The sequence below is a fragment of the Taudactylus pleione genome, unplaced genomic scaffold (assembly GCF_031769625.1).
Source record: "Taudactylus pleione unplaced genomic scaffold, aTauple2 ptg000129l, whole genome shotgun sequence".
Taxonomy (NCBI): domain Eukaryota; kingdom Metazoa; phylum Chordata; class Amphibia; order Anura; family Myobatrachidae; genus Taudactylus; species Taudactylus pleione.
This window is the reverse complement of record NW_028284531.1, coordinates 18,080,423-18,108,119: the sequence shown is the minus strand read 5'-3', so window position 1 is coordinate 18,108,119 and position 27,697 is coordinate 18,080,423. Positions and strand designations below refer to the sequence as shown.

The 27,697-nt window shown below is 47.6% G+C and overlaps 1 protein-coding gene across 4 annotated transcripts in view; it reads left to right on the top strand.

The window, feature by feature from the left end:
- PRC1 (protein regulator of cytokinesis 1) overlaps nucleotides 1-27,697 on the top strand; it is an 82,955-nt gene that overhangs the window by 52,492 nt on the left and 2,766 nt on the right. Inside the window, exons 9-14 of one of the 4 annotated variants that reach the window (XM_088472920.1) lie at nucleotides 189-284; nucleotides 6,265-6,411; nucleotides 6,539-6,649; nucleotides 7,068-7,175; nucleotides 7,745-7,930; nucleotides 9,195-9,235. In XM_088472920.1, the coding sequence (XP_088329046.1) occupies nucleotides 189-284; nucleotides 6,265-6,411; nucleotides 6,539-6,649; nucleotides 7,068-7,175; nucleotides 7,745-7,930; nucleotides 9,195-9,235 (689 nt within the window). The remainder of the gene's footprint in view (nucleotides 1-188; nucleotides 285-6,264; nucleotides 6,412-6,538; nucleotides 6,650-7,067; nucleotides 7,176-7,744; nucleotides 7,931-9,194; nucleotides 9,236-27,697) is intronic. The other 3 variants (XM_088472923.1, XM_088472922.1, XM_088472921.1) reach the window with 3 other exon arrangements.

The window sequence follows — 27,697 nt, the reverse complement described above, 5'->3', positions numbered from 1 at the left end:
GATAAAAAAATTAATTGTACTAGAAGAGCAGTAACTTAAGTATTTTGGATCAAGACTTTTGAACCCTTTTTCCCATCTGTAGTGGTAAATTATAAACCTATTTATAAACTTTTAGTAACTGTTTTAAGAGCCTTACGTTACAGAACCTTTTATTTTTGTTTACTCTTATTTTATTCTTTTGTCCTTAGAGAAAGGCAACAGATCCCAATAGGTTCACAAACCGTGGAGGCAATCTCTTGAAAGAGGAAAAGCAGCGAGCAAAGTTGCAAAAAATGCTACCAAAGGTATCGAAGTACTAATAAATATGTTGGCAGGAGTGAATGTATGTGTGGCTTTATTTATACCATCTTACAAAACGAAAAGATTTATTTCTCCTTCATCCACTAGGGGACACTGGAGCTTCATGACAGTGGGGTATAGACGGTGGGTTGAGTAGAGCCTGGCACTTTAAAAATCTACAAGTGTGACTGGCTCCTCCCCCTCTATGCCCCATCAGCCCCAGTTTTTAGAATGTGCCCGAGTAGAGCCGGTGCACAGGGGGCTGTCTCCAGCCCTTTAATTAATATTAATAACGAAAAAAGAAAATCAAGCAAGAGGACAGGCAGACTGTTGGCTGTGACAGTCTGCCTGCAACGGGGGAGCCGCCAGAGAGGGTACCACACGGCTACTGCAGCCTGTGTCTGGTCACCCTATGGAGGGGAGGCTGCTCTTTGTCAGTTAAGGAGTCATCCGACTCAGCGGGGCCCGCCACAGCTAACACTGGCTTGTGTCCGGGTCCCCGCTCTCCCCTCACTGCCCAGCGCTCTGGCTGCAGCAGCCCTGTAAGTATGCACACCTCTCCTGACTAGCATGAGAGGTGAAAATAATCTGCTGGGCTTTTAACAGCGCGCGGCGGTCAGTGCCACGCTGGTGTTTACGGAAAAACACTGGCGCAGGCTGTTAGGTAGGCGCGCTCTGAATCAGTGGGTCCTACCTCTGCGTGCCGGTGCTTGTGTGAAGGCACCGGCGTGTTCATCACTTGCGGCGGTCGTGCCGCTGGCCCCCGCAGTTCAGCGCGGCTCTGTCTGCTTCTTGAGTAGCATTATTATTGAAATTCTGCTCCTCCCTATATTGCTCTGTCTGCTCCCATACTTGAGTAGCATTATTATTGAAATTCTGCTTCTCCCTATACTCCTTCTGCATTACTGAGTTGTATGTGGTGTCTGTCTGTGAGTAAATGATGACATCCAGAACAGAAAAAGCTGCTTCACCAAAGCTGTTTGCCTGCACTAAGTGCAGGAAAAAATGTACCCATGCTCGCTCTGAAGGGTCTTCCCTGTGCGAGACGTGTGAAGCAGAGAGTGCTAGCACGCATTCTGTCACTCCTTCCTTCATAAATAGTTTGGCAGGGGTCATGGCGGATCTTTCTTCTGATTTAGCCGCTTCCCGTAGGGAACGGGAGGCCGCCAGAGATCTACCTAGCACATCTCACCCTTCTTTTCTAGCAACAGAACCAGCGTGGGCTCAGAATTTAGTCCGCTCGCTGAATAGCCTTGCTAAGGTTATGGGTTCTGCGTCTAAAGCTCCTGAAGCTACGGTAAGTCGCCCACCTAAGAAGAGGGCTCTTCCGGCGGTTCTCCAGTCAGATGAGGATTCTGCAGCGGATCACTCGTCTTAGGAGGAAGGGGAGATGCTGGACGAATCAGACGTAGAGACTTACTCACAAGAACCTGAGGCAATGCAAGGTATTGATGCACTCATCCTAGCGGTGAGGGAAGTTCTTAAGATTTCTGTCCCGGAAGCTCCAGAATCGTTAGAAGACTCCTTATTTGCCAGGTCACAGAAGATTGCTGTCACATTCCCTGTTTCTCTCCAGTTGGATGAACAGATGACGGCAGTCTGGCAGAATCCGGACCGTAAATTCCAGATTCCTAAACGTTTTTTCTCTCTTTACAAGTTTCCTGCGGAAAATAAAGAGGTGGGAGACCCCGCCACCTGTGGATTCTTCGGTTTCTCGGTTGTCAGAGAAGACCACGTTACCTGTTCCAGGAGCTACTACATTGAAGGAAACCTCAGAGCGGAGATTAGAAACCACTTTGAAATCCATTTATACGGCTGCAGGTGCACTTCTCCGGCCGGCCTTGGTAGGATCTTGGGTCAACAAGGCTGTGGAAAAATCGGCAGAACAATTGACTGAGGGTCTTAAATCCAACACTCCGCGGGCAGATCTGATTACCTTGGCAGAACATATTCAGGAATCTGCAGTATCCCTAGGAGACGCCTCCAGAGATATCGGCCAGGTAGGCGCTAGGATTTCTGCTTCGGCGGTCTCTGCTCGCCGGGCACTTTGGCTTTGTGCCTGGCAAGCGGATGCTGAGTCAAAAAGAGCGGTGGAAGCTCTTCCTTTCACAGGCGATATTTTATTTGGTCTAGAGCTGGACAAGTGGATCTCGCCGGCCACTGGAGGTAAGAGTACTTTTCTACCTTCATTAGCATCTCCTCCGTGTCGATTGTTTAGGGGACCTTCCTTTCGTTCCTTTCGAGCATCTGCAAGATTTCAGGGACGACCGTGAGGTTCGTCTTCAGTGGGACGAGGAGGCCATGCTAGAGGACGTCAAGCGACTAATGCTCGTCTCCAGCGTTTCTCGGAGGTTTGGAGACTGACTTCTCCAGACACTTGGGTTCGGAATCTGGTATCTCAAGGATACAAGATCGAGTTCGCTTTCACTCCTCCTGTGCGTTATTTTACAACAGGTTTTCCCCTAGATCCCTTGAAGCAACTAATTTTGCGTCAAGCGTCTCATTGCGGTTCCCACTGCACAAAGACAACAAGGGTTTTACTCAAACCTTTATGTGGTTCCGAAACCGGATGGGTCAGTCAGACCCATTCTGAATCTGAAATCCTTGAACCAGTATCTTTCATTTCACTGGTTCAAGATGGAGTCTCTCCATTCTGTTATTGCGGGACTAGAGGCAGGAGAGTTTCTGGTGTCGATAGACATCAAGGACGCCTATCTGCATGTCCCAATTTGGGTTCCTCACCAGGCTTTCCTCAGATTTGCCATCAAGGAAGCTCATTACCAGTTTCAGGCCCTGCCGTTCGGTCTCTTGTCAGCTCCCAGGGTATTCACCAAAGTGATGGCCGTCATGGTGTCTCACTTGCGCTCTCGGGGGGTGACGATAGTTCCGTACCTAGACGATTTACTCATCAAGGCTCCGACGGCAGAAGTCCTTTTACACCAGGTGTCCCTTGCACATCAGATTCTCATTCAACACGGATGGATTGTGAACTTCCAGAAGTCTCAGTTGATGCTGTCGCAGAGACTTCAGTTCCTAGGAATTATTCTAGACACTGTTCTGCTTCGTATATAGCCATACAGGAGCTGGTTCGTTTGGTGCTCAGACCCAGGAAAGTGTCTGTGCATCTTTGCATCCGTCTCCTGGGAAAAATGGTGGCTTCCTTCGAGGCCATCCAATTCGGCAGATTTCGCTCCTGAATTTTTCAACTGGATCTTCTGTCTCAATGGTCCCACTTACAGATGCATCGGCTGGTGCATCTATCTCCCGGACCCGCATATCCTTGCTCTAGTGGCTTCGGACGGAGCATCTGTTAGCGAGTCGGCGCTTCGGAATTTGGAATTGGATCTTGGTCACCACAGACGCCAGCTTCTGCGGATGGGGAGCTGTGGTTCTGGACAATCACTTCCAGGGGCTTTGGTCGCAGCAGGAATCCCTCTTACCAATCAATGTTCTCGAACTGCAGGCAGTCTACAGAGCTTTGATACAGGCTGCTCCTCTGTTACGAGGACTTCCGATTCGGATACAATCGCCATGGCAGTGGCATACATAAATCGCCAAGGAGGAACCCGCAGTCGTCTGCCAATGAGAGAAGCCAGTTGCATCCTTCTGTGGGCAGAAAAATACATAGAGGTAATTTCCGCAGTATTTATTCCGGGAGTCGACAACTGGGAAGCGGACTACCTCAGTCGTCAGGATCTTCATTCCGGGGAGTGGTCCCTTCATCCCGAGGTCTTCCGTCAACTTGTTTGCAGATGGGGGAAACCACAGTTAGATCTGATGGCATCACGGATAAATCATCAACTACCCCTTTACTGCTCCAGGACCATGGATCCGGCAGCGGTGGGAGCAGATGCTTTCCTGATGCCTTGGCCGTACAGCCTTGTGTACCTATTCCCATCGTTTCCGCTTCTCCCTGGGATTCTCAAGCGGATCAAACGAGAGTCGTCCACAGTCATCCTAGTGGCTCCAGAATGGCCTCGTCGGGTTTGGTACTCCGATCTATTAATCCTTTTGGCAGACGAACCTTGGCCTCTTCCGCTACGATCGGACCTTCTACAACAGGGTCCATGTGTGTACCCGGATTTACGGCTGCTTCGTTTGACGGCGTGGCTATTGAGACCGCCATCCTAAGAAGCCACGGTGTTCCTAGGTCGGTCATTCCTACCATGCTTAGGGCTAGAAAACCGGTAACATCAGCGCATTATCGCATTTGGAGGGCTTATATCTCCTGGTGTGAAGGTCGTGGATCTTCCACTTCCTCTTTTCATTTACCGCGTCTAATTCTTTTTCTTCAAAAAGGCCTGATGCGGGCCTACGCTTGGGATCGCTTAAAGTGGAGATTTCTGCTCTCTTTTTTTTCCAGCGTCGCCTAGCTCTGATTCCGGAGGTTCAGACCTTTTTTTCAAGGGGTACTTAGAATTCAGCCCCCCTTTGTGCCACCCACGTCTCCTTGGGACCTGAATCTTGTTTTATCTTTTCTTCAGTCATCCACCTTTTGAGCCTTTGCAGGATGTGGAATTGAAGTATTTGACTTGGAATATGATCCTTTTATTGGCCCTGGCTTCGGCCAGACGAATGTCTGAACTTGGAGCTTTGTCCTGCCGCTCCCCTTACTTGATTTTTCAAGAAGATCGGGCGGAACTTCGTACCCACCCTTCCTATTTGCCCGAGGTGGTCTTGGAGTTTCATCTGAATCAGCGATTGTAGTGCCAGCGTTTTCGGACGCTTCCGGGGATTCTCACTCCTTGGATGTGGTTCGGGCACTTCGCATTTATGTGGCCCGTACTGAGGGACTACGTAAATCAGAGGCTCTGTTCGTCCTTTATGATGCCAATCGGCATGGCTGGCCAGCGTCTAAGCAGACTTTGGCCAGGTGGATTTGTCTGACTATTTGTCAGGCATATGTTGCTTCTGCTCGACCACCGCCGGTATCCATTTCTGCGCATTCTACGCGCTCTGTGGGAACTTCTTGGGCGGCACGTAGAGGTGTCTCAGCTTCACAGCTTTGTAGAGCAGCTACGTGGTCTTCGGTTCATACTTTTGTACGTTTCTACAGATTTGACACTTTTGCGGCTTCTGCTTCAAGTTTTTCTCGCAGTGTCTTGCAGGGCGTTCAGCACTCTCTCCCCCCCCCCAGGAGGGTAGCTTTGGGACGTCCCCACTGTCATGAAGCTCCAGTGTCCCCTAGTGGATGAAGGAGAAAACAGGATTTTGGTACTTACCGTTAAAGCCATTTCTCCGATTCCACAGGGGACACTGGATGCCCACCCAGTGCTGCTTGCCTGTTTATCAGTTACTTGTTCTGCTTCAGTTCTGTTGCAGTTTTGTCTGTTTTCATTGTGTGACTGTTTATCCCTGCAGCCTGCTGTGTTCTTGCAGTGTGTCAGTATGTTGGATTGTTTCTTTTCCTGTTCTCCTTCTCTGTTCAGTCTGTTCTCAGTCTCCTCTCGGGCTCAGTTCTTTAAAACTGGGGCTGATGGGACATAGAGGGGGAGGAGCCAGTCACACTTGTAGATTTTTAAAGTGCCAGGCACAACTCAACCCACAGTCTATACCCCACTGTCATAAAGCTCCAGTGTCCCCTGTGGAATCGGAGAAATGGATTTAACGGTAAGTACCAAAATCCTGTTTTATTATATTACATGACCTCTAACTACTTCTATATCACACACCTACACACAGAGATATACTGGTAATGGCAGATGGTTGTGCTCAACGTGATCAATTAAAACATCACCTTCATTTGTGCATTTAAAGAGTATCAATGTTGTTGTTTTTTTTTTTTTTTCCTAAACTCTACTTAAAAAAAATCTGGACGGAGATTAAAGCCCAAATGAATGTATAAAATAAAAGATACATTTTGTAGTGGAGTACAGCGTTTTCTTGATGTAAATTTACATTGGTGATTCTACCTTGTTGAATTGAATCTGCAGTTGTTTGTTTATCATTATAAATAATTTTGGAATTTTTTTTTTTTTGTTCTAGCTGGAGGAGGAATTAAGAGTATGCATTGCAGCATGGGAAGGAGAACAAGAGCAGGAGTTCTTTGTGGATGGGAAGAAATTTATGGACTATGTTGCAGAGCAATGGAACCAGTTTAACTTGGATAAAGAAAAGGAGAAACAAGAGCGGGTAAGATGCTCGAACATTTATTGTGCATTTGCTATGGAGATCTAGTTCTGTTTTTCAACAAACCACATTTTGTTTTCTCTGGAGTTTTGGTGATGGATTTTCAAACTTTCTTTCCTTTTTAATGCAGTTAATGAAGAAGACTCGCCAGCTGGAGGAGGAAATGTATTATGGAACTGCTCCTAGAACTCCTAATAAGCGAAGAGTGCTTGGCACTACTACACCTAGTAAACTGCGCAAGGTTTGCTCTACCTTACCTATGTGCAATTGTTTTGTTTCTCTCCCTCAGTAATGTAGACTGTTGGTATGTCTGTTTATGGAATGCTCCACTATACTCTACCATTCACTGAGAACACTTTGCGTGATGAATGTAGTGTACTCACAGCACCCCCACTCCCTCATGTGCTCTGTGAAGATGACTGTGCTAGATTGATATGGAGTATTGATGTCACAAGAGACTGAGGTGAAAGTGATCTGTGCTTACACTACATCAGGCATGGTTCTCCAGAAATGCCCTTCTATCCCATTTCTTCAATAGGAGGGTCTGTTAATAAATCAGACTTGTTTGAATCTATATAGCTACGGGGTAATACTACCATGCATGTGCATTTTTTTGTCTCCCTGTTCTCTGCACTAACTTGCTTGCCTTTTCCCCTCAGCTTAATGGCACAACTGTTTCCAGTTCCAACAACAACACATTACGCTCTGCATTCAGTGGGACACTCTGCCACTCTCCTGTGTCACGTCCACCCCCTAGTGGTGGCAAGGTTAGTTAATGGCGGCAGATTTGTAACCGATGCATGAATAATACAGCTGCTTCATAACCTATCTTTTGCAACTTCAACAAGTCTTCGTTCCATGGGGTTCATCACATTTGACATGTTACAAATTAACCCTTAAGAATTGTGGCAGTCTTATGGTTGTCAACTAATTTTATTAGTATACACTCCTGCCAAGTTTTATAGTGAAAGCAAAAAGATTAATAGAGCAAAATGAAATGCTACCGGTGATTAATGCAGTTTAATCATATTTTGGTGGCATGTTTACCTTGTGAGAACTGTTGCTTCCCTCCTTAGGTGCTGTAGCGCCTTTTGAAGCTTTCAATTTCTTTCATAAAGGAATGTACACTCCAGTTATATAAGCTACTTCCAGATTACACCTTTTATTATAGGTTCTTAAATGCACAAATGATTTGTGTTTATGAGATTAGAAATTGCCATATCCATTTCTCCACATTGGAGCAGAATAGTATGACGTTCCTGTTTTTCTTTTTCCATTAATATGATTTAATATTCATTCTGACTCATTTGTCAATCTCCTTTATTACTTCCCTCAGCCTGGTCTGCCTATCCGGACTCCAACAAGAGTCTTCAAAACTCCGCAGTCAAGGAGGCTGGAGAAAAACAAAGAGAACATGTCGCAATTAAATGGAACCGCTATGAGCGGTGGGTGCCACCTCACAATTCCTGCCCAGCGTAACCTCAGCGTTAACTCTGTTGCCAGCACCTATTCTGAGTTTGCGGTAATTCATCTTTTCTAAGACCGATGCAAAAAGCAGCAACACATAGTCAGGAAGATGGGGAAGTTTTATAAACTGTATAGAGAATATAATGTAGGTGGCTGACGAGGAGAACTATTTCCTATCGGATTCCTGTCCCATAAGAATTCTCCATGGAATCTATTTAACTTTATAAAAATGCAGAATTGAAAAGCTGCATCATAAAATCTGCAATTGGCATCATGATTTGTAGAAGAGAAGCCACAACGTTCAGCTTTCTGCTGCCTGATCCAACTCTGCCTGCAGGTGCTGCTCTCCCGTGCACTTATGGGACACTTATCCCTACGTTCCTATGCCAGGTGATGGGATGCATCGGTTCCCATGAGCTGCATTGGAAAAGGAGATACCAGATGGATATGAGATCAGGGTGCATTGCTGTACAGAAACACAACATACATGTAGCAATAGTAAATCTCATACACAAGAAAAGATTGTCACAAAACGTTTACGGTGTTCATAGTGCACCCTTTAAGTTCTAGTAAGCAACATAGAATACTTGAGGGGTGTGCCTATGGCAGAGGTTCCCATACTGTCTTCAAGGCACCTTAACAGTCCAGGTTTTAAGGCTATCCATGCTTGACCACAGGTGACTTTTATTAGTGCCTCAGTCAATTTTATTTAACTACCTGTGCTCAACCATGGATATCTCTAAAACCTAAACTGTTGGGGTGCCTTGAGGACTGTTTGGCAACCTATGGATAGACATGGAGCTGCTGGCTAATGGGCACTTACTGTGTTCTATGTCCTGTATACTTGTGTGATGGACACATAATTGTTCGCTGCCATCTGCTTCTACAGTGTCTGATTCAGAGTTGGGACCGAATAAAAAGGAGCAGACCATGTTGTAATGGAAAGTACTGGTTGCTTTAGCATGAAGCGAAAAAATACTGGACAGCTTTGTTTTCACACTGAAATCTAGAATAAAGCTAGGAGACACCTCAACAATAAATGTCCCTGCATATTTTATATCCACCCATCTGCAGTGCATGGTTCTGTGCAATTTTTATTTTATTTTTTTTAAAGGAAAAAATTAATTTGCTCTTAACTCTGAATCAGCAACCTTAAAAGCATCAGGACCTAATGCCTGACCTTTTTCCTGAAGCATAGTCTATACACACTGCTCAGACCTGCATGGGTTTTTATGGGTAACACAGAATACATATTTAATGAGTTCACAATTAGATTTGGCTAATTGCTCTATGTTTTCCCTCGTATTCTGTATTTATAGAGGGAATCCACACATATTGACTCCACATCCATATATTCCAGGTCTGTATTCACCACATAACCAATAACTGGTGCATGCATTTGGGATTCATCTTAGGTGTGCTCTGCTTCTCCAAGCTACTATTTTCTACAAACTGTTGGGTGTGGTGTAAGTTCACTCAGCTGTATATGTAGCTACACGGTGCATGGTGACAGCAGAGTCATGGTCCCTATACATCTACGTCTCGTTTGGGGCAATTCCCCATTCTGCTGCTCGCGGTGTTGGGAAATTGGGAATATTCAACATATTGAAAGATCTCGGTTTCCCGATTATAACCCAAAATATCCTGTTATCTTTTTCATCCACTAGGAGACACTGGAGTACAAGACACTGGGGTATAGACGGTGGTAGAGTACTCCAGTGTTCCCTAGTGGATGAAGGAGAAATAGGGCCATATTCAATTTGAGGTGAAAAGTCCGAGGTCAGACTTTTCGCCATCATTCCCGTTTTTTGCAGGGATAAAGTATCGGGCGTGTGGCCGCTTATCCCCGTATTCAATTAGGAATCGTCGAAAACGCGACCCAACGGAAAACTAAGTATCAAAGTCCTATCACTTTTGGAGTAATCGGCCTGTCACCCCTAGAAGATGGTCTGACATGGGGGATCACTATGGGTACCCCTGATTTGGCCTGCTGAAAGTAATTGGGGTATTTAAATAGCCGCGGCAGGTGCATAAATGCGGCTTTGAAGAAGTGGTGAAGAATAGCACTTTAGTTATTTTTGTAATTAAAAAAAACAAAAAACCTATCCCATCAAATTTGAGGTACATGAAAATGGGTGCAAGCATATTAAGTCCCTAATGTGATTTTTCAAAATTCTTCAAATTCCACCCGTAGTCTAGAAAACACCTGCCGCATACTTGGGGACCCCCCTGAGTCTTTCGTTAGTTTTAAAGTTTGTCCCCCAATTTATTTATTTTTGCCCCCAAAACAAAACCTCTTTTTTGGGGGGTGTCCTATTGAACTTTTTTTTTTTACACCTTTTAAGGGACATTCCAAGGGATGCAGGCTACTTTTTAAAAGTCTGCACCCTGAAACCCCTATTCGGCACTTTTTTTTTCACCACCTAAACAGTGGTGAAAACTTATCCCTGTTTTTTTACAAAGACTTTCTACTTCAGGGTCCATAGGGGGTCCACAGGGTTGACCTTGGGGTATAGGTTGGGAACCAAATCCGGGCACCACGCAGTTAAAGCTTTTAGCTCCCAGGATGCACTTGGGTCCACTCTCCCTATAACCCCGCCCCCCAGCCAGAGGCACCTCAGTTTAAGTTGGTGCCCGGCCGGAGTCGGGTCACCGTTACTGCAGGGGGGCTGCTTAGCAGCCTCTAAGCTTAAGAGTTTTGTTTTATTATTTTTTACTACTCTTCAGAGCGGCAGCATCAGACTGTCCAATGGACGTCTGAGCTGCCGCTCCTACACCCCGCCGGCGCTGCGACGCCAGTACAGATCTGGGGATCGCAGCGGGACCCCAGAGTCTGTACTAGCCGGGCTCTGGAGGAATCCCTGGGCTGCTGCCGGATCGACGGGGACAGGTAAGTCGCGTGGTCACCGCTTGCGGTGATCCACGTGTGAATATGCAGCCTTATGCCTCCGGTCTCTGGGGACAGACCGGAGGCGCTAGCGGTGGCGGCGGGCTCCCCCTCCATGGAGGCATACCCCGCGTGTCCACAGCCCACCAGGGATTATAGCGGCAGCGGGAGCCGGCATCCCGGGGGGTCAATTGCTAGCCAGGGGAGGAAGCCTTCCCTGTCTAGCGGCTCCTCCCCTCAGCTCAGCGCGCCTTTCAATAATACAGTCTGGCGTCGCTGAGCTGCTTCCTCCGGGGGCCACGCTTCTTCTGAGGTCTCCAGTGGCCATTTTCTCTCTGTGGTGCTGCAGAACTCTTAGGATGTCAGTGAGCCCAGTCCCCCTGCGTACCTGACCATTTGGGTGAGTGTACACAGCGCTATAGCCTTCCCAGACACTGAATCTGGGCAGTTGAATGTAGCGACATTGTGCAGTATATTATATGTCATGCTTATGTATGTATATATGTTTTTCTGCATTGTATGTGACTTTTGCTAGTGCTGACTGTCTGCTTTTTCTCTCACCTGTCAGTGTATATCTATCCCTTTTCTTTATCTGCCCTAATACAGGTGTACCTGGGGTGGTTCTGAGACCTCACATATATATATTTGTTAATATCTGTGAGGTTTGTCACATACTGTTGCGTGCTGCACGTTGCCATATTTTAGATGGAACTGTGAGTTGCATACGCTGATAATGGGTTCCTGCAGCTAATCTTAGCGTCAGTCAGGACCGGTATGGCGCTGCTTAATATTTCCGTCAAGATAGTCAGATATATCTGACCAGGAGATTGCACACGATACTGCACCCATTATTGCTATCCTGCAAGTTATAGTCTGCAGGAATTAGTGCGGAGGATTTTAACTCAGAAAGGTTTACGTATGCGGCACCATCTGGTGCCGGGCCCCTTGCACGACCCCCTTAAAGGGCGTTGTTTCTCAGGATCCTCTCCTTTGAGGATCGCCGGGCGGGCCCCATTGTCGTCACTCGCTTGGAGTTACTTCACCATACTGCCCTTTTGAACTCGGGGTATCTCGCAATTTCTTGCAATTTACCCCTGTGCAACAGACTGTCGCTCCCCGCCGGGGTTTTTCACAGTACATGAATTACCTACGATACCACATCGGTCTGTCATTCCCCTTGCAGGGATTACCACAACGGCCACCCTGGTGGATGTCGTTTTATACGAAATACTAATTGGTGTGATATACGCCCTGTGGTTACTGACCAGTGGCTCTGCCGTGAACTGGATGGTATATTCGGCTCTTTCCCTCTCACATGGGGGGAGCCGATCTCAAGTATTATTATCCCTGCTTTGGGGCTGGTAGCCAGGCTCATTCTGGATATAGAGAATGTCGATCCTGCACCAGTATCATACATCTCCCGTTTTCTGCCCAGCGGGTGGATCTCATAGCGGGAGTCTGGCTGTCCCCAGATACGAGGAGTCACAAAGGCCTCCTGTTTCCCATTCCCTGAGGGTCCTCACAAGTAATGGAAATCCCCTTCTGGGATGGATTTGTATGTTAATCATCGGGTTACAGGCATTAATACGCCTCCCATCCCGGCCTGGACGAATTTTACGGATCCGTAGGTGGTAACTTTGCCTGAAATCAATGTACTCGTTTTCAGGGCCTGTTGCCCGTCCTACCATGGCCATCGCATGGTGATGCTTTTGTGACGTTTTTCCCCTCCAACACGTCTGAGGTTCAAATATCTTTTTGCCGCTCACAAAATATGCAGTGGTCATATGTGGGATTACCTCATGGGATGCCGGTCTTCTAACTTTCAGGGTTTCGGCGGCGTCTGTATCCGCCGCAGTACCCTATGGCTGCGTTATGGGAAAGCAGAGGTGCACACTCCTTCCAGGGGGAAGTTCTTGTTTGGTCCTGACCTTGACAAGATCGTTGCATCATTGGCGGTATCACTAATGGGGAGATACCGTCTTTAGCTACTCCCACTACATTCGGACTAACTCTGTTAAGTCTTTTTGTCCTCAGGGTCAGCCTAAAGGCCTGTTTTTTCCTAGGCTGTCGGCCTCCACGGGGGCCACCATATCCAGTACCGAGCAGTCCTGGACTTCCGGACGACCCTGTTTCTACACCTGAGGATATACCCTCAGCCTGACGGGACAGGTCTACATCTGGGGAATTTCCAGAGTGAGGTACTGATTCTCAACGGCCTCTCATTGCTCATGCAGCCTCCTCACAGGCATTGTTACACGGGCCCTTCTTCAGAACTGATCAGGGCCTTACAATCCCAGAAAGCTATACAGTCTTTGTGGTAAGCAGAGCTATTTCGGCCAACCTCACTATCTCAGTGAGGGACTGGTTGTTCTACTTTCTTTTTGGGGCGGTGACCGACTGGTCCTCCTTTGCCTATACTCTGTCTCAAATCCCTGAATCAGATTCCAACGGTGCCTTGACTCAGGTGGAATCGTCCATGCTCCATCATCCGATGTTTGGAACCTGGGGATTTTATGGTATATCCGAGTATTCAGGATACGTACCTACGGGTACATACAGAGCCCTCTCATCAGCATGGGTTCAGGTTTGCTGTGCCACAGCAACACTTGTAAGTTTCGGGCTCTGCCTTTTGGGGCTGTCCTCAACTCCACCGGGGTTTACCAGCTTTATGGATTTTCTGACAGTTCACCTGTTCAGTGTATCCGAATGCTCCTTTCTCTGGACGGTCTCCTGCTTTTAGCAGGATCACCAAGGTACTTTACCGCCAGGTCAGGATAACCGGGGCTTCTTCTCGGCACAGATAATTAGCCAACGGAGGAAAAGTCCTCCCTGCATCCCTCACAGGGTTTTCTTCATCTGGGAGCACTGCTGGATTCTCAGAATCTGAGAATTTTTCTGGCGTAAGACAAGATCTCCACTCTTCAACTTCGAGTGTGCGGATATCTACGCAGTCGACATATGTCATTACTCTTTGTGATGCGCGGTCTACCAGTGTGTCTACCTTTTGGTAGGGTGGAATGTGCTCAGTTCCATTCCAGGCCTTGCCATAATTGACTCCCCTCCAGATGGATCGAGTTTTTTCCATCGGATCGCTGTTCGAACGATGATACTTTCTCCGGAGGCGAGTTGGTCTCTGTCCGGGTGGCTATGGCCATCTCGTCCAGGGTGTTCTTTGCTAAAGACAGTGTCTGGTCCGCATTCGTTTCGGGGCAGTTGGACGTCTGTCGCTTCTGCCCTGCCACTTAACTTGTTGATACTTTAAGCTGTCTTGGACTTTCACTCTGGCCTAACCCATTTGTCACGGTAAACCTGAATAGGTTCAGTCCGACAGTGTCACAACAGTGGCTTCCATCTAGGCAACACTGGTAGTTGGGTGGCAATGTTAGGAATGTCACCCATTCTGACATAGTCCAAGGGTCTTCTCCTGGCCAACTCTGCGGTGTTTATTCCCGGAGCTCTCCATTGGGAAGCGGGCTTCCTCAGCCGTCACGGCGTGCATCCCGGGGACTAGTCTCTTCTCCAAGAGAGGTTTCAACTCCTGGTGAGCAGAGGGGGCCTCCCTGAGGGGATTGATCCCCATGGCCTTCTGACTCGATCACACATTACCGGTGTTACAGTCCAGCTCTAGGAGTACTGAAGCTACCTTCAGTGACTCTTTGTCAGTGAAGTGGTCCTTCCACTTTGTGTACCTGTGTCCTCCGGTCTCCCTTCTTCCTCGAGGTCTTCGGAAGTTTAATTCGAGACGGAGGGGCTTTCCTTCTGGGGGCTCCAGGTCGTCCCAGATATCACTGGTACTAAGATTTTCGGAGTCTCCTCCTCGATGCTCCGTTTCTACTGATTCACTATCTGGACCTGTTGTCTCAGGGTCCTTGTTTTTCCCTGGATCTGGATCGCTTGTCTTTAACTGCGCCCCTACTGTGGTCCTCGGGCTTCCCTGGCTCTGTCTTCATTGAGATGTTTAGAGCAGATAGGCCAGACTTTGCTGGGATCTGCCACGGACTGTGGCATACTTAATTCTTATGGTATCGTACCTGTCGATACGATCCTCCGGTGTCCAGGATTTCCAGATATTCTGGCATTCCTTCCAGCTGGCTTGGGTTTCACCCTTGGCCTGGCCTTCCTGACAGTGCGGATCTCTACACTGTCGGTGTGGTTAAGATATGGAATTGCTCCGCTCTGGTATCCAGTTCATCCTTTGGAGTGTTTTCTGGATTATGTCTCCACTTGTCCTCCCTAGGGACTCCTGGGGAGTTAGTAGTGGTTCTTTGTTCCCTCCGGGGACAGTCAATGGAACCGCTGGTTGTGATAGCCATTACATGGTCTATTGTTTAAGCTCTCTCTCTCTCTCTCTCAGGGTGTTTAAATCAACCAGGAGAGTGTCTGAATGGGGAGCGTTCTCATGTGGCTCCCTCTTCTGGAGGGCATCATGTCAGGGTGTGAGTTGCTCTCGCCCTGTGTTTCTTCTTAAAGTGGTTTTTAGGTTCCATATTATTCTGGAACTTATGGTATGGCCATTCAGTTCCCAGTCCTCTCGGCTGTTGTGGCCTCATGGACTGTGGTCCGGCCTCTTTGGCTTTATGTGATCCGTTCAAGTTCCTTATGGTAATCGGACTCCTTATTGGTGGTCTGCGGTTTCTGGTTTTAACAGGAAACGATGGCCGGCCTATAATGAAATGTTGGCTGGATGGCCTCGTATGTCTTCCTCAGGGGCCTACCCATGGGTGGGCATTTCTGTCGTTGAGGCTTGTTTTTTTCTCGGGCCGTGTAACCCTCGTGGGCGGCTCGTCGTGGCGCCTCGGCTGTTTTGCCTTACTAGGTGTCCACGTGGTCTTCTGTCCATACCTTTTTAAGGTTCTAGGCATTGGTTTCCTTTGCCTCTCAGGATGCTTCCTTTTTGGCGACGGATTCTCCTCTCAGCACAGGAGCGTCCCCACCCTTGGTTGAACTGCTTTGGGACATCCCCAAGGTCAACCCTGTGGACCCCCTATGGACCCTGAAGTAGAAAACAAGAGATATGGTAAGAACTTACCTTTGTTATCTCTGTTTCTACGAAGTCCATAGGGTCCACAGGGCGCCCGCCCTGACGCACCTGGCTTCATATGGGCTGTGTTACTGGTCACCGGTTTCCCGTCTCCTTTTCTGTGAGTATGGTTCTAGAGTGTTCCAGTTTTCTCTCTTTTTCTCTCCTCCTCCGGCCTTTGGCTACTTACAATCTGAGGTGCCTCTGGCTGGGGGGCGGGGTTATAGGGAGAGTGGACCCAAGTGCATCCTGGGAGCTAAAAGCTTTAACTGCGTGGTGCCCGGATTTGGTTCCCAACCTATACCCCAAGGTCAACCCTGTGGACCCTATGGACTTCGTAGAAACAGAGATAACAAAGGTAAGTTCTTACCATATCTCTTGTTTTTCGCACCTGTGAAAAGTCTTTGAAATTGAACATGGGGATAAGTGAAAATGACGTAATCTGCGATAAATTATTGCGGATAACTGACTTTTCGCCTCAAATTGAAATGGCCCATAGTCTGAAACGGTGATTTTTAACATGCAGAATTTTCCTGATGGATCACCGAACATTGATGGCCTCAGATTGGGGAAATGCACCTCAGATGTACGGGCCCCTTCTTTTTTTTTTTTTAAGTTTTTTCTTTTTCAGTGAAAACTGTATAACAATTCCATAACTTAGACCCCCAGACATTCAGGGGCGAATTCAGTTGTTGGCATCCACTTCTGCTACTAATAGGCACCCGACTGAGCAATTCAATTGTTGCTCCATTGGCCGTGAAGAGCAGCGGGAGCACACCTTTCTGCCACACCCTCCTTAGGTGGTGATCAAAAATTTGGGACAAGTCTGGTTTGGGCGACAAAACAGGACTTTAAACGGGTTTAGATTTATTCAAGGCTAAACACTGTCTAATTGGATGCAACAAGCGCAAAAAATTAATGGGTGCCCAAAAACAAGTGTATTGCTACATTGGGCGCCCATTATTTAGCGTGGCTGAAAAAAACATTGAATTGCCCCCTCAGTGTCTAAAGCAACACACAGATATCAGCCACTTGTTCATTGAAAGCACGTTTCACAAGAAAGATACACGATGCACTTTTTATGTGGTAGTTTCCACTGAAATATTTCTCACCATCTGTGTAGGCAGAGACCAGGTATACAGAATCACTTTGGACCTGACTTTGTTGCTGTTTTTAACGACTTTTCTTTTGCTTGCTGATTATTTGCTGTGGCATTCTAACAATGTATGTGCAGTCACACTTTTAACACTATATTACTATTTGGCTTGGTCTTTAACAGTTTTTGCTTGTGATAGTTGTTTTTGTTTTTTCCCATAATAAATTACCAACTTGTCTAAAGGAGAAACTAAATAAAACACTGCAACAAAATGCTCCATGCCGCTAACCTCATCCTTACTGGAGAGGTATTATAGAGACCCAGGCTTGAGAATATATATATATATATATATATATATATATATATATATATATATATATAATATATATATCTCTATTTTTCGCTTTATTTTTTACATATAGTGCCTTCGGCATTATGTGCCAGATTTATTAAAGCAGCGATGCCTAGAAAACTATGTGTAGTATACTGTATACATAGTTTATGTGCGCTGATGTGGTGACTCTGCTTGGTAGTCAATTTGCTCTATCCACATTCCTGGGTGGCGTCTGTCTATTAGCAGCCTGGCTGTAGTGGCTTGTGAACAAGGCAGGGAGGCTGAAGGACATCATATCCCCAAGTTGCACTAATTACTCGGTTCCTCTAGGAGCTAATGACACAGGGCATATCTTTAGAGGGGTATGCCATCTAATTCCGACTGTAGTGTACACATACAATTTAGTGGCTACGTATCTTGATATTCTCTACAAAGTTTGGACTTTAAAGAAAGAAATATCCTGTGATTTACGCAATTTCCAATGTTGTGTGTTTTATATACTTTCTCATGTGCTTTCTAACCTCATGTGTTGCCGGACTGTACATTATTTAATTTTTTGCAGAAAATTATCGGGGAGCTTCAAGCTATCCCTGGATTTGCGCTGTAACATTGGACGTTATTTACTGACCTTGCCGAAGGTGTATGACGGCACTAAAACAATAGCAACTAATCCATGTTTAAATGCCTAGTGCACATTATATGATTAAGATCAAAGTCCTGTACGATTCCTGTAGTTTTATTGAATCTTTTGAGCACAAATGGTAAATGCCTTCCTATGTCCTAAAACAAAAGGATAAGTAGAATTGCATATTAGAAAAATATGGTTAATATTTCTTCTTGTGTTCACCTCTTCTCGCGTTCACCTCTTCTCGTGCACATCTTGTTCACCTCTTGCTATTGTTTTCTTCACCTTTGCAAAGATAGGAAATAACCATTTTACTTTTACTGTAAGCCTGACCTTTAGGGGGAGATTCAATTAAGTGCAAGGATCCAATAGCTGTACACATGGTGTGAAATTAAGGGAGGAGAACCTAGCTTATACCTCTAAAGGATGCAAGAAATGATCAAGATTTTCCCATGGGATAGACAGCATTTTATGATCTCTAATTGAATCTCCCCCTTCCTATTGTTGGGTTTATTTGTTGCATCTAAAGATGCCAGGTTTGGATGTAAGGTTCTATTCTTGGCAACTTCTGAGCAAACCCTCCCTTAATGACTACTTTGGGACATCCCCAGTGTTCCCATAGGATGAATAAGAATGTGTTTTTGTTTTTTTTTCCTTTTATTGTCCATCTGGGGGATGCCATTACTCTGGGTTATGCGTAGTGTGGTTTGGAGTCTGACTCTAGCTTAATTGAAACTGGCTTCCACCCTCTATATAACACCTTCCCTTCAACCCTAAGCTCAGTCTCATTTTTAGTGCCTTTGGAGTAAGGCACTGGCTAAGTAAGTCCTAGCTTTTTTTTTTAGTTCGGTTTTATTTAATGTTTAATCATTGGGTGCTTAGTTCTGTTCAACAGGTAACAAGCGCTAGCAGAGTGGTAGTTAGATAGAGGATTTGTGTGAATCCAGTTCCCACTCTAAAGGACAACACCCTGAGAGAGACTCCACACTCCAAATGTCCCTGGGTTTCTCTCCCAAAGCTTGGTATCTTCTTCCAAAAACAGATATAGATACTTAAACGTTTTTGGAAACTGAAATTTCTTATCAGGCTTTCTACTTCAGGGGTTCATAGGGGGTCCACAGGATTGACCTTGGGGTATAGCTGATCTGGATCCATCCTTCTCTATACCCCGAGCCACAGGCACCTTAGTTTTAGTTGGTGCCCGGTCGGAGTTGGGTCACCCTTTTGCAGTGGGGCTGCAGGAGCAGCCCCTAAGCTTATTTAAAGAAGAAAAGTTTAATTTTTTTCTTGTTTTACACTGATTTGAGCGGCAACATCAGACTGTCCTTTAGGATGTTCACGCTGCCACTCCTATTCTCCGCTAGTGCTGCGACGCCAGTACAGATCTAGGGATCGCGGCGGGACCCCAAAGTCTGTACTAGCCGGGCTCTGGGGAGTCCCTTCGACTGCTACCGGAAGCGACGGGGATCAGGTAAGCTGCGGGTCGCCGCGTGCGGTGGTCCGCGGGTACTAAAAATGCAGTCAAATACCTCCGGTGTCTGGGGACAGACTGGAGGCGCTGGCAGCGGCGGCGGGCTCCCCCTCTAAGAGGCGTGACCGCTAGACCACCAGGTTGACAGGCTGGCTGCGGGAATTGGCAACCCTGGGGTTAATTGCTAGCCAGGGGAGGCAGCCTTCCCTGTCTAGCGGCTCCTCCCCTCCTGGCGTCGCTGAGCTGCTCTTATCTTGCGGCCACTCCTCCTCTGAGGTCTCCGGCGGCCATCTTCTTTTGGCAAGCATTGCAGATCTCCCAGGCGTTACAAGTCGACCGGTCCCCCTGTGTACCTCTCCCCTGCTAAAGGACAGTGTACACAGCGCTATAGCCCTCCCAGACACTGAATCTGGGTGGTTGATTGGAGCGAAAAGGTGCAGTGAGTATATCTTCTCTGCATGGTGTGTGACTTTTGCTAGTGCTGCCTGTCTGAGACTTATTTTTACTGACTGTCAGCTTATACCTTTCCTTTTCCTACGGCCCGGCAGTTGTGTGGGGAAGGGCATTTTCTGTGGACCTCACTTACTTTTTTTTATATATTTGTGAGGTCAGTCATATACAGTTGTGTGCTACACAGTACCATATTGTGGGCTGTTCGTGTTGCATACTGGTGAGTGCGCGGGTGTTAACACCATAATTCTTCTGGTGATACGTATTCATTAAGTATTTACTGTATCATGTCTGATGAGGAGACTGAGCACTCCGTGGCTCCTGTGTTGCTTTCCTGCAGACGCTGTTCTGCGGGAGTGGATAGGGAGGATTTATCTCAGGATGGTCTGTGCGGGCGGTGCCAGCTGGTACCTAGCCCATCTAAACCCCCTATGTCGCAGGATCCTCCTTGGGCAATGTTTTCCCAGATGCTGGCGTCAATTGTGGACCGTTTAGTGGTCCTGACAACGGTCCCTTCTAGGGCGTTGCCCCAGCCTACCATCCCCCATTCCCCAGGTATTCCGCAGCTATTGCAGTCTCCTCCCCGGGTCCCAGACTGTGGGGCCTTATACGGGGCTGTCTGTGTATGTCCAGTCTCCCCCTGTGACGCAGCAGTCTGTGATGCCTTTTCAGAGTTTTCCTCAGGCGGCTTCTCCAGCCTGGGTGGATGTTTTCTCCAGCTCTGTACAGAGTCTGGCGGCCTCATCTTTGGTTTTTCAGTCGATGTTACAAAGTGATGTGCCCTCCAAGGGGTCCAAGCGCCCTGTTACGGCTTCACTGGCTGCGCAGTTAACTGACACAGATGTGTTTTCAAATGACGGAGAAGTACATGAGGACTCTGACGCCATGGTCCAGGAAGTGGAGACCAAGTCCTCCATTAATGTGCCGGCATTGGTTAGGGCGGTGTGGGCCATACTTCACTTAGAGGAGGATGCATCGGCTCCTAGGTCGAAATATCCTAATTTTAAAAAGGCTAAGGTAACGTCGAATGTTTTTCCCCTGTCTGACCAATTGACTGATCATATGGCGGGGGCCTGGCAGTCACCCAATAAGAGATTCCAACCACAGAAACGGATGGCATCCAATTATCCTTTTCCTGAGGCTCATTGCAGGAAATGGGAAACCCCACCAGCGGTGGATTCCCATGTCACCCGCTTATTTAAAAGCGCTACATTGCCCTTGCCGTCTATTTCTTCTCTGAAGGATCCCACGGATAGGAAAGTGGAGACTTGTTTAAAGTCTATCTACTCTCCGGGGCAGTGTCCTGTCCGTCCATGGCCATCTCTTGGGTGGTTAAAGCCGTTGAGAGCTGGGCCAATGCTTCAGAGGTTACCTTTCCGGACGATGCTCCGGGTATCCAGAGGGCATTAATAGGGCAGATGAGAGATGCGGCTTCCTATATTGGGGAAGCATCGTTAGATGCCAGCCTGCTGACCTCTAGGGTTTCGGCTGCAGCAGTGTCTGCGCGTCGGTCCTTGTGGCTGCGGTCCTGGAGAGCGGATGCAGACTCTAAAAAGGGCCTGGAGGCCTTACCTTTTAATGGGGAGTTGCTATTTGGTCCAGACTTGGACAAAATAGTGGATACTCTGGGTAAATCCAAATCAGCCTTCCTCCCTTCGGCTTCAGCACCTGCTAAGGTGCGGAACTCTGCTTTTCGGTCCTTTCGGGTTCAGGGCAAGGCCAAAGATCAGTCCTTCCCGAGGCAGGTCGGCGACCAAGACCGCCTCTAAGCCCAGGAAGCTATAGAGTCCTTGCTGAAATCAGGGGTCATTGTTCCCGTTCCTCAATCACAACGAGGGACGGGGTACTACTCTACTGTTTCTGGTGCAGAAACCCAATGGTTCTCATCGCCCTATCCTCAATTTGAAGTGTCTGAAGAAATTCCTCAGAGTTCCCAAATTCAGGATGGAAACGTTACGTTCCATCATTCTGGCGATGGAACCTGGGGATTACATGGTCTCCCTGGATATCCAGGACTCCTACCTCCATGTTCCGATAGCACCTTCGCACCAGCGGTATCTGAGGTTCGCTATCCTGCAGCATCACTATCAGTTTCGGGCGCTACCCTTTGCCCTCTCCACGGCACCAAGGGTATTCACCAAAGTGATGGCGATCATGGCCGCACATCTTCGGAGCCAGAATGTACGGCTGCTACCGTATCTAGACGACCTCCTTTTGCTGGCGAGCTCTCCGGAGATACTGCTTCAACATCTCCACCTGACGTTCGCTTGTCTGCAAGCGCATGGGTGGTTGATAAATTGGAAAAAGTCCTCCCTGATTCCATCACAGCGGATGGTTCATTTGGGAGCCCTGCTAGATTCTCGTCAGCAAAGGATCTTCCTGACTCCGGAAATGGTCTCCTCCCTACAGCTGCGGATACACAGTTGCCTGAGCAGTTGCCGCATGTTGGTCCATTCGGCAATGAGACTTCTGGGGTCCATGGTGTCAGCATTTGACATGGTGGAATTTGCCCAGTTCCATTCACTGCCCCTGCAGGGGCTGATTCTATCAGAATGAAACGGGTTACCTCACCGGATCCGCGCTCAGATGCTGGTGTTGTCCCCGGAGGTTCGGCAGTCTTTGGCTTGGTGGCTTCAGACAGCTCATCTGGTCGAGAGGTGCCCCTTTTGGATCTCGGACTGGGTCCTGCTCACAACAGATGCCAGTCTCTGGGGTTGGGGGGCAGTGACAGGCTCGTTGTCACTTTAGGGACGTTGGACTGCTGAAGAAGCACTTCTCCCCATCAACATCCTGGAACTGCAGGCGGGGTACAGGGCCCTGCAGTCATCCGGCACCGCTCTTCAAGGAAGGGTGGTTCAAGTTCAGTCCGACAACGCCACCACGGTGACGTAAATCATCAACCAGGGAGGAACTCGCAGTCTGGCTGCGATGTCGGAGGTGTCTCGTATCCTTGCTTGGGCGGAGTGCCACATTCCAGCAATCTCGGCGGTCTTTATCCCCGGAGTCCTCAATTGGGAGGCGGACTTCCCCAGCCGTCACGACGTGCATCCCGGGGAATGGTCGTTTCACTCAGAGGTGTTTCAGCTACTCGTGGACAGATGGGGGCTGCTGGAGCTGGACTTGATGGCCTCCCGTCACAATCACAAGTTGCCCGTTTACGGGTCAAGGACGAGATGCAGGCGCAAGTTTGGTAGACGCGCTGTCGGTGAAATGGACGTTTCACCTGGCGTATCTGTTGCCTCCGATATCCCTGCTACCTCGGGTCCTGCAGAAATTCAAGCAGGATGGCGGCACGCTCGTGCTGGTGGCTACAGCGTGGCCCAGACGTCCTTGGTACTCCGATCTGAGGAGCCTCTCCATCGACGCTCCGTACCTTCTTCCTCAGCGTCGGGACATATTGTCTCACTGGCCCTGCCTTTACACTGATCTGGGTCGGCTGTCTTTGACGGCGTGGCTCTTGAGACAGCTGTCTTAAGGTCTCGGGGCTTCTCGGGTTCGGTTATTAGTACCAATGCTCAGGGCACGCAAGCCTGCTTCCGCATGGATTTACCACAGGGTTTGGCGCACTTACTTTCAGTGAGTGAGAGTCCAGAAACCATGATCCTCAGGTGTTCCGAGTTTCTAGGATCTTTGAATTTCTTCAGTCAGGTTTGGACCTGGACTTACGCCTTGCCTCCCTGAAGGTGCATGTGTCCGTGTGGTTCCAATGAAGGATCGCTACACTGCCAGATGTTCACACTTTTTTCCAAGGTGTTCTCCGAATCCAGCCTCCCTTCGTGGCTCCTTGGGACTTGGCGGTGGTTCTTCGGGTCCTGCAGGGTCCTCTTTTTGAGCCTCTTGAGTCGGTGGAACTCAAGTGGTTAATGTTTAAGACCGTTTTTCTCATGGCAATTGCTTCTGCCTGGAGGGTGTCAGAATTGGGGGCGCTTTCCTGTCGTCCCCCTTTTCTGATTTTTCATCAGGACAAAGCGGTGCTTCGCACTCGTCCTGAGTTTTTGCCTAAAGTGGTCTCTAAGTTCCACATCAATCAGGAACTTGTTGTGCCAGCTTTTCAGTCACCTGATCTTTCAGCTGGTGAGGCTTCCTTGGATGTAGTCCGTGCTCTCAGAATTTATGTGGACCGGACTGCTTCCTTTAGGAAGTCTGATTCCTTGTTTGTCCTCTTTGGTTTTCACAGGAGGGGTTGGCCTGCCAACAAACAAACGTTAGCCCGTTGGCTTTTGTTCTGTTATTTGTGAGGCTTATGCACAGGAGGGTTTACCTGTGCCAGCCTCTGTTAAGCCTCATTCCACTTGTTCTGTGGGTCCCTCTTGGGCTGCTAGATGTGGCGCCTCTGCGGTTCAGCTATGTAAGGCGGCCACCTGGTCTTCCATTCAGACATTTTTGAGGTTCTATGTGTTTGACACCTTTGCCTCTCAGGATGCATCCTTCGGGCGCCGGGTTCTACTTTCTGCACAGGAGCGTCCCCGTCCTTAGTTGAACTGCTTTGGGATATCCCCAAGGTCAACCCTGTGGACCCCCTATGGACCCTGAAGTGAAAGAAGAGATATGGTAAGAACTTACCTTTATCTGTTTCTATGAAGTCCATAGGGTCCACATGGCGCCCGCCCTGACGCACCTGGCTTCATATGGGCTGTGTGGCTGGTCACCGGTTTTCCGTCTCCCATTTCTGTGAGTATGGTTTCTTGTGTGTTCCAGTCTTCCTTCTCTCTGTTTCGTCTCCTCCTCCGGCCTTGGCTGCTTACCAACTGAGGTGCCTGTGGCTCGGGGGCGGGGTGTAGAGGAGGATGGACCAAAGTGCATCCTGGGAGCAGCAAAAGCTTTAACTGCGTGGTGCCCGTGGATCCAGATCCAGCTATACCCCAAGGTCAACCCTATGGACTTTGTAGAAACAGAGATAACAAAGGTAAGTTCTTACCATATCTCTTGTTTTAACTGTGTCTGGCCCTCTTTTTGGTGCATCAATCAATACCAACAGTGAATCCGTATGCCTAAAAGATGCAGTACGGTCCAAATAAAAGCGTAACGCACGTACCACATCCAACAATGCTAATGAAGAGGTAGAGGAAATTTTCAGGCCTACCTGGGTGGACCTTGGGGTTTCCGAAGAGGAACCCATAGGGGAAATAAGGTCATGGGCACCAGTCAGCCTGCTAATAAACCATCAGGTCAATTCGCATGACTATCACTGGTCTGGGACCCGTTCTCTGGTGGGACACTCCGGGCCAGGCACAGTTAAAGCCTGATGAACATTTTTGGAATCTGAAATTTCTTAGGTAGGTATCTGTTTTTAGAAGAAGATACCAAGCTTTGGGATGTTCCACCCACGGTGGATGCTCCTATTGCTAGGTTAGTAAGCCATACGGTTATTCCTACTACACAATCTGTAACTTCAAAAGACCCCTATGGATAGGAAAAGTGAGACTGTATTAAAAGCTTTATTGACTTTGTCAGGAGCATCACTGCGTCTAACATTGGCCAGTGCCTTGGTGAATCAGATTACTGGTTAATCTGAAGCTAGTTCCTTAGCTGATCAGATTTTAGAAGCTTTTACCTATATAGGTGACTCTTTGATAGATTACTATTCAGGTACAGTGTCAAATTTCTGCATTGGCCATTTCAGCCATGCATTCGCTGTGGCTTAAATCTTGGAAGGCAGATGTAGAACCTAAGCATGCTTTAGAGGCATTGCCTTTTGAAGGTTGATTCTGGACCAAACAAAACTCTTCCAAGATTATTACTCAGATTACAAGAGGAAATAGTCCATATCTTCCTGTAACTACTCCAAAAGTTAAAACTCCTAGGTTTCGGTATCTGGGTAGAGGAAATTTTCAGGCCTACCTGGGTGCACCTTGGGGTTCCCGAAGAGGAACCTTTAGGGGACGTAAGGTCACGGGCACCAGTCAGCCTGCTAATAAACCATCGGGTCAATCCGCATGACTATCACGGGTCTGGGACCCGTCCTCTGGTGGGAGGTCGTTTACTCAGATTCTGGGAACATTGGATTTGTTCCAATCTGGATTTTTGGGTAAATCGAATAGTCGCCACGGGTTACATGCTGGATTTGGAAGGTCCGGTTCCAGTTGGCTTCTTTTCCACCCCTCTCCCAGTAGATTGTTGCAGGAAGGTGGCTCTTATGCAAGCAATTTCTGTGATCTCCGATTCCGGAGTAATTATTCCAATCCCAGTACTACAACAGGGCTAGGGTTTTTACTCCAACCTCTTCTTGGTAAGCAACAAGATGGGTCGTTTCAGCCCATTCTCAACCTCAGGAGGTTAAATGGTTATCTTCACTTGGAAAAGTTCAAGATGGAGTCTAAGGTCAGTCATTTGTTCCATGGAGGAAGAAGAATTTCTAGCGTCCATAGAGATTAGCATCTTCTGCGGTTTGCAGTTGACCATCAGCATTTTTAATTTCAGACTCTACCCTTCGATTTAGCCTCCACTCCCAGAGTTTTTACGAAGGATATGGCACACATGATTTCTCTACTCAGGAGTGGGGGGAAAAATGTGTTTGCCTATCTGGACGATTTGTTGCTAAAGTCACATTTACGGGTCCTATTGCAACAAAATCTTCAGGTTACCTTAGACCTGCTCCAGAGATTTGGCTGGATCATCAATTTTTTAAAGTCAAACTTAAATTTTATTCCGTCTCAGGGCGGTATGTTTGGGCCTTCTCCATTCAGTGTCAGTGTTTCTTCCACAAGCAAACATTCAGGATCTGCAATCCAAAATAAGGACTATTTGACAACCATCTCATATCTTGGTGCTCAGAGCTAGGCAGGTACTGTGAAAAATGGTAGCTTCATTTGAAGTAGTTCCTTTTGCCATATTTCACACCCGACCTCTACAGAACCAATTGCTTCATCGATGGGTAAAAACAAACCCTCAATTAAACAGATGTTCAGATTATCTCGACAGACCCGGCAGTCTCTCAGGTGGTAGCTACGAGATACAAATCTGAACAAGGGTTGCCCATTGTCAAGAAAAGACTGGATCATTGTCACCACAGATGCCAGCCTTACAGGCTGGGAAGCGCTGATTCTAGACACACTTACAAGGTCTTTGGTCTTTTCAGGAAACCGCTCTTCCCATCAATATACTAGAATTAAGGGCGATTCGATATGCATTGATTCAGGCCCAGTGCTATCTAAAGAATTTACCAGTGTGAATCCAATCAGACAGTGCCACAGCAGTTGCTTACATAAACAAGCAGGGTGGCACATGCAGCTGGCTGGCAGTGAGGGAGGTTTCTCACATCCTTCATTGGGCAGAAAATTGGGTCCCAACTATTTCAGCATTCCAGAGGTGGACAACTGGGAGGTGGACTTCTTAAGTTGCCACAGTGTGCATCCAGGGGAATAGGAATTACACAAGGAGGTGTTTGCGGAAATAGTGGCCAGATGAGAAGCTCCAGATATAGATCTAATGGCTTCTCGTTTTACCAGGAAACTTTCAAGGTACGGATCTTGGTCCCGGGATCCTCAGACATCTCTGGTGGATGCCATGACCGCACCTTGGGTGTTTCAACTATGATACATCTTTCCTCTGGTAGTGTTACTTAAGTTAATCCAGCGGATTCGACTGGTGGCACGGCCGGTCATTCTGGTAGCTCCAGACTGGCCACACTGTCATTGGTACACAGTTCTTCGGAACATGCTGGCAGACTTTCCGTTTTGTCTGCCACTGCGTCCAGATCTGTTACTTAGGGGTCCATGCCGTCACCCAGATTTGCTTCGATTGGCTTTGACTGCATGGTTCTTGACTCTGGGTTTTTGAGAGCCAAAGGGTTTTCAGAGTCTGTGGTGAAAACAATGATACAGGCTGGTAAACAAGTTACATCCTGATTATATCATCGAACTTGGAAGATATGTATTTCCTGGTGTGAACAGAACAAGTTCAAACCAGAAAAGTTCAGAGTGTGTCGCCTCTTGCCATT